The sequence below is a fragment of the Antrostomus carolinensis genome, unplaced genomic scaffold (genome assembly GCF_000700745.2).
Source record: "Antrostomus carolinensis isolate BGI_N321 unplaced genomic scaffold, ASM70074v2 scaffold12115, whole genome shotgun sequence".
NCBI classification, from domain to species: Eukaryota; Metazoa; Chordata; class Aves; order Caprimulgiformes; family Caprimulgidae; genus Antrostomus; species Antrostomus carolinensis.
Window position 1 is genome coordinate 44,328 of NW_010318468.1, and position 7,367 is coordinate 51,694.

General features: G+C 45.5%; 1 protein-coding gene across 1 annotated transcript in view; it reads right to left on the minus strand.

Moving 5' to 3' along the window:
* The window catches only part of SBNO2 (strawberry notch homolog 2), a 45,941-nt gene extending 39,546 nt beyond the window's left edge, over positions 1 to 6,395 (minus strand). Inside the window, exons 1-2 of the mRNA XM_010168908.1 lie at positions 6,270 to 6,395; positions 4,978 to 5,057 (exon numbers count right to left, since the gene is read on the minus strand). Of these exons, the coding sequence (XP_010167210.1) occupies positions 4,978 to 5,057; positions 6,270 to 6,395 (206 nt within the window). The remainder of the gene's footprint in view (positions 1 to 4,977; positions 5,058 to 6,269) is intronic.
* Between the last annotated feature and the right edge of the window lie 972 nt (positions 6,396 to 7,367).

Here is a 7,367-nt window from a genome sequence, read left to right on the forward strand (position 1 = left end):
AACAAGTGAAAAAAGCAAAGGTCTTCCCATCTCTCCCTCCTGGGGAGGGCACACGGCAGCGCTTCCTCCAGCCTCCCTTCCCCCAGCACCAGCTTCCTCCCAGCAGAGAGGAGGCAAGAACTGCACAAGAGCAGATAACTCCCTTCCTCCTTCCCAGGAGAAGCCTCTGGCCTCTATTCCACGACTCATCTTCTTCTGGTTCTGTTATTACACAGGCAAACCCTTTCCCTCTGCTGCAGGAGCAAGGAATGTGCTTCGTAATCTTTCCCGTCAGGGCCGTGCACTCGGCTGCTGGGGCAATCGCCACCCAACACGTTTGCATGTTGGAACCACTCAAACATTTCACCCGCTCTGACTTGGTTTCCTCTTGTGGGCAAGTCGTACATTCTTCGTAATGCCAGAGTTACAGAACCCACAGCAATAAACTTTAACAGGGCACTGGGGGAGGGAGAAACAAAATTTAAGAAGAAATCCTACCCAGGAGCAGAGCAGGGAATGACTGCGCTGCCAAGGGATTATTAAGCAATTAAAATGCCATGTGCGGCTCGCAGCTCATTAATACTCCATGCTTAGCATTTACATATGTATTTATGTGCAAACACAGTTATCTTGCTCTACCAAATACATTTTTCCTGCTCTTTTTTCATCATTAAAGATAATACTCCCAGAAAGGAACAGCTCCCTCCTGCTCTTTTCCTTCTTTTCAGAGCTGCCCCTGTTTTACCTGCTGCAGAGACACCCTGAAACAGCCACTTAATCTGTGTAAACACAGAGAGGGGGAATTAGCACCCTTGCACAGAGTAACTCTGACAATCCAGCACAACCCTCCTAATCTATTCAGGCAAATTAAAATCTGTGCATAAATTCTGGAAATTACTGTATCTCCACACTGGGAAAGGCTTGTTTAAACTGCTTCCAAGTTGAAAGTGCTGCGGTCTCACCATCTCTCTTGCACGAGGACAGAGCTTGGCTGGCACTAATGAACTAACCAGGGAAGGGGAAAATGATTTTTTACTGGAAAAGTGAACGCCACCTCCCATTTCCCCAGCACCTCGTGGGTCTGGACAAGAGTCACTTAAGGTAACGGGAAGGAGACCAAGACAGCCGCAACCTCCCTGGACTGAACTGCTGTGGAATGACCAGCTCTGGTATGTTATTTTGCTTCCCTTCATCTTGGTTTTCAAATCTGTGAGTGTGAGATGCACTTTCATCTGGTAGTCTGAAAAAAGAGCCAACAGCAGCTCAGTGCACGGCTTCGAGATCCTCTTAGGAAAGCCACCAAGTACACAGTGGTTGCTGAAGTCCTTTGGTGCTGTGCTTTACCTTGGGTTTTTTTTTCCAATAAGAACTTAAAGATATTCACCCTCTGAAGAGCTGGCACAAAGCCACTGACAAGTTAGCTTGAATTAAACTGTGAAAAAAAGGCGTTACCTAGAAGAATCGAGGATGTGAACCTTGTTGTATTGCCAAAGCAAAGCTGTGAAAACAGCCTATAGCAAGATTACCCTGTTCATATCTGCTCACCCTCTCAGGACTGTTACTAGTAACCTGCTCCATGGAAGCTACTCTGGGTCAAGAGCATCCCCTCAGAGGCCGAGGGTGCTCACTGGATAACTAAAAAATTGTTTTAGAAAGGAAATTTATACTGGGTTTAATCACACTGGATTTACAAACGACTGCCCATTTGCACTCCTGTCCTCAGATCTGACTTGGAGCTGCAGCACTAAAGCAGGGACTGGGTTCCTGAATAACAGAAGGTTGTTGGGTGGGGTTTGTTGTTGGGTTGCTTTGGTTTGGTTTTGGTTTGGTTGGTTTTTTTGTAAAGAATTCAATCATTCCCTGCAGTTTTCCTGAAGCTCAGGACTTTCAACAGCAGGACCTAGAGGAACACACTGTGGACAGGCTTTTACAGGAACCCACATCTCAGAGATGAGCAATGCAACGCACATCCCTCCCAGGAGATGGGTCTCCACACTTTGACAGCTTCAGCTTGCTGTAAAAACACTTGTTTAGCCTACCATGATATTGTCCCTGCCCTGTGTGCTTCATACCAGCTGCTCATCCATGCACTAGATGCATCTGAAGCCCTTCTGAGGTCATGCTGCAATTTCACTGGAGACCTCCCACGTGTGTTCTGGCCAGACTTTAATCTCTCATGTTACAGCCCTTCACTCAGTGATGCAAACTCCATATCTCTGGCCAGTGGAAGATCAGAGATGAACTGACAAGGTCGCAGGCTGTCCAGGCATCAGTCTGGCACTCTTCCTCCCCATCATTACACCAACTCATGTGTTTCAAAGCCTACTGACCATTTTAGCAAGCAATAGTTCATACATAGGTGGCAAAGTGGAAAAGGGCATGAAAACGACAAGAAAAGAAGGGGTTGTATGTTTTGGAAAGTGAGGAAGAAATCTTTGCTCCAGGTTTTGAGAAATACCTTTCTGTAGATGTGTGACACCACCTCCAACAGCACAACTGGACTGAACCAGATTTCCTTGAAGCAAGGAATGTACCGAGCCTACAGCTGCAAAGGAAGCTCAGCTCTTCAGGGATAATCACCTTAGAAATGAACTGAGCTACAGCTCTTCCCTACAGGGGACCTGAGCTTCATTTGTTCTTTCAGCAAGGTTTAATACACTGTTTACATTTTTTCAGGTTAAGGAAATCTGAAACAAAGAGGCAAGGTTTGGTATCTTTTAAATAAATTCTCTAGCATGAAAGTTAACTCCTGAAAAGGAACAGGAAAAACCTGCTTCAGGACAAAGCTGTTGCTATGAGAATAAGCCATGTCTAAACACAGCCACTTGCAAATGAGATTTCTTCTGTAAGGATTCTGAAGAGAAAGAAACTTGGACTAACTCTAATGCCACCTGCATTCTTCTATTTTACAACATGGGCTAAAACTACAACTCCCTTTACAACCCCATTTTTCAATGTTTCCATCCCTTTCAGGATTCTTACCTGTAACACCCTAACCCTAAATCCCCCTAAAAAATATTCACAGCTGCAGTTTTCAAACACAGAAACACAGACGTCTTTGTTTTTGATGAAATACAGATATGGAAAACTGCACCTGAAAGGTAATTCTTACAATTACTAGGATATAAAAATCAAGAAGCTAAAGGTGCAGCTTTGGTCAAACCATTCTCTAGCAAACTGCTACAATGAGCCTCATTTCCAAAAGTAACTATAGCAAAGTCAACAAGTTTACATTTGTGTTAAATGCAGGCATGTCTTTGCAGGACCAAAGCTATAACGTTGCCAGCAGAGTTGACACGAGCAGCAGAGCAGCACTAAACAGGAAGAAAGCGAAGGGTAAAACCAGAACAAATGGTCAAAGAAAAAAACCCCAACATAATAGATAAACACAATCTAATCTTGTGGTTCAATATAGCAAAATAGAAAATCTGTTACAGCTCTCTTGAGGATTCACAAAGTGTAATTTACAGGAATCATGCTCAAAAAGTACAGCCTCTTCCAATCAGAGACAGGCGAGCTAAGAGCAAAGACACTGAACTTGCCTGAGAACTCCTCTCAAATTCTCACTTTGTGGAGTAACTAGCAGGGCAGAGCTCCACTCCACACCTGCAGGACAGCTTCTTGGGTCAAGAACCGCCCTGTTCCATCCACCCCTGGCTAGCTCACTCTGCAGACCGAGGTGGATCAGGCACATGAGAAGTAAGAACAACTAATACAGAGACAAACACGTCCCATCCCTCTGGCAGAGGAGCTGATTCTCACTGCTGCCAGCCAGGCTGGAACTTATCGATGCTCAGAAGGATGGATCACTCTGCTTTTCCACAAAGATGCTACAGTCCCTTTAGGAAGGAGGTTAAACTAAATCCTCGAGCACCTGGAACAGTTATTAGCTCACAGTATCAAATTATTTTATTTTTCCTTCCTCCTACCTCTGATCTAAATAAAAACACATCCTGCATATCTGGGCCACTCCCCACATTCACAGACCAAAGCAGCTGTCAATCAACTTTCAAACCTTCTTCCCAACAATCAGCATCTCCCAGTCCTAACAGTTTTAAACTGAGTCACTTGGTGGTGGCACAAGGACCAAACATCTTCTGACACGTCCTACCTTCTGATCCAGGACCAAGGCTCATCATAAAGGGGGAGAAGGAAGAACAATGTTCATTGTTACACAAAGATCCCTCAAAAATCTAGGGCATGTAATCTAGAAAAGTGTTTGCAGTGAATCTAGAAATCACATGGCTGATGTTTTTCCCATCAGTCAGGGCCACTGTTACTATGCAAAGGTTATTGAAACCCATCACAGCTCCTCTTTACAGCACTAAACTGTGCTGTATACTACACAGCTTTACTTAGAAGTCAGTCAGTTTCTCACACGAGCCCATACTCAACACCTCACACCTTGTGGGATGAGGTTATCAGTGAAGAACATCAGCCACAACCAGAGGAAAAAGTCACGACTCTCTACAAGCTCCGAGTTGTGCAGCTGGGGGCTGTGCACATTTTTTCACTACTGACCTCAGCTGGCAGTATTTAGTCAGCTTCCAGTTACCTACACAGCAAAAGATTTTAACTTCACTTCACCCGTAAGTCTGTCACCTGGTACCAGTAATACCTTCCTCCCTGGCTGCACCATCTGTATAAAGCTAGAGACTGCATGATGCATGTGCTCAGACAGATTGTGCTAATGAGGTGTTTTCAAGAACTCTATTAGTGTAAAAATCCAGACTAAAACAAGGCTGTTCCTCGCTCATAGCAGCCTCCAGGTCTAACAGAAATCAAAGTCTTTATCTTTTTTCCATTTTTTTTAAAAAAGCTGTTTGCTGCTTTTTCCAAGATGCAGCAGTTTATGAAATGCCACAAGATCAGTATGTGATGCAATTATTTCCCCATCAGTTAGTGAAATAAAGTAAACAAGGAAAGCAGCAAAGAAACAGTTGAATCACGGGGTGTGCAAGAGCAGAGGGGAATTATACAAAGGAGAACAGCACTCACTGGTTTTCACTTGGGAATGATGAGGTTGGGAAAGAGGCAGGGTAGCAGCTACTCCACGAGTCGACAGCCATCACGGAATTCTGAAAGGAGAAACCAGAACAGTTACAGCAGCAGAGGACAGGCACTGCTACCTGCAGCTGCAGGGCTGAGCCCAGGCTGAGGCTTCTCTCCCTCAGAGCCTTCCACACACAGAGGCTGCTCAGTCTCTCGTAGTAGGGGGCTGAGCCCAGGCTGACGGCTTCTCTCCCTCAGAGCCTTCCAGAGACACACAGACTGAGACACACAGAGGCTGCTCAGTCTCTCGTAGTAGGAGAACTCGAGCGCTACACTCCAGTTTCAGCTCTTGAACCTACTTTCCTCTTACTCTCTCCAGAAGGACACCAGGGTCAGCCCCCTTTCCAAGTCCTTCAACCTCAGTCTTTGCAGAAAGTGATCCCCAGCCCACTAACCTGAAATCAGCTTGTGCAGGTAAACACCCAAAACCATCATTCTTCTCTTTTTGTCTTCCCACCTCCCTAAACAGCCTCTACCATTAACAGGAAGCTTTTAGCTCAGCATGTACTAATACAATCATGGCAAGAACACGGTATCTTATTACTCAGCTACAGACCAGTCTTTCATCTTTCCTTTTTTGTGTCCAAAGCAATGATATCTCACCAAGCTTGAAGTAACACACGCTTGGTGAAATGGGCCTCTTTTTTTTAACCTCTGTATTCCTCTATGTGACAAAACTCAAACACGAGTTATCAACAGATACAGAGCACTGCAGGGATACCAAAGCTATTTTGGGATAGAGATTTGCTTTTTGCCCTGTTGAGAATAAACACATCAAGGACTCAGTCTTGTTTTAGCAGTCACATCAGGACACATACAACCCTATTGTCTCTGCTGCTCTCAAAAAAGGCACAGCTGGGCCCAGTGATAGATTCAGCACATCTCAGAGATGAGCTGGGGCAGAAACAAACTTCGCAATTCTGTGTAAACTCTTTAGTCCTTTCCCAAGGAGCCTGGCACCTATCAGCTTTCAGAGAGGCACTGTTTTAATCACAGCCTTGTTTTTATCCTCCCACTTCAAAGGCAGCAGACAGTCGTCACCTCAACCCTCCAGCATTCCCAATCAATACTGCACGTCCCTGGACAGCTGCCTAAAAAGTCTGATAAACAGCTCCTGTAAACACACACAAGGACTCCCAAGATTTGACAGGCTGGAGTGCTCTGCTCAGACCTTTTCCAGCGACACCCTCCAAACAGCCTCTCCCTACCCCTCCCCAGGAAGCTGCTGGGGCCCTCACCTCCATGGCTGGCATGGCGAGCTGGGAGCGGAGGCCGGGGATGCTGTAGAGCGTATTGCCCGACTGCTGGTGCTCGTGCTGCGGGTAGTTCTTCCCCCCGTCCATGGCAGGGTGTGCTGAGGGCATCAGCCTGCGTCCTGCTGCATGAAGTCCTCAGGGCAGGTGGAAAAGGCTATGGAGTGGTGGAAGGTTCTTTATCTGTGCTCTTCACCCTGCACCATGTCCTAGGGTGGAAAAGAAATGCACATTTAAATTTTATGAAAGGGGAGATAAAAAAAACCCCCGCACTTCTAGGACCAAACATAGCTAAGAGATCAGTAAACAGATGTCAGCCTGTGAAAGCCTGCTGCCTCTTTATAAAGGAGAGGTTTTTACTGAGAAACAGAGTTCTCAAATATCACCACACCTGGAATTCACCAAGACCTGCAAACTTACATGAAACACACCTCTGCTGCCTTACTGCGAACACCGCGGACGCCTGGCAGATCATCACAATCAGCTCTGATTTCTGCAGCAGACACACGTCTGGTTTGTAGTTTGAGGAATTTTCTTGTCTAATATACAAAAAGTTTCTGCACTTGTGTGCAAACTCATTACAATCCATTCCCTAAAATCCCTTGTTTTCATGGAAATATGCTGCGTAAGTGGAATGTGGTTCCACTGTGTTCCAACGGCCACGCTGAGCAGCAAGTGAATCACGGCGCGGGTCCGGGTGCGCTCACGTCTCCCATCTCGCTGTACTCTGATGTCTCCCTCGTTTCACAGCAGATGTGCAGGGTGCACTAATACTGTTCTCCACCACTATCCACAAAGGTCAAACCAGAGAGTGTACTTTTAGCATTAATAGCATTAATCTAACAGATACAAGAACTTATCGGCTGCCTTGCGTTTTCCCTGGTGCTAGTAAGATGTGATTTCAGAATCATGTTTGCTAAAGCAAGAGTATTGTTCTGACAGGGATTAACCTCACGATAAGACATTGCCTTCAGTGCAATTTCTCTGTCAAAACCTCCAAAGTAAGTTCTGATGGGGTTTTTTTTTTTTTTCCTGCTAAATTCTCCATAACCCCAAAGGACACCAACTTCCAATTGGATTTAA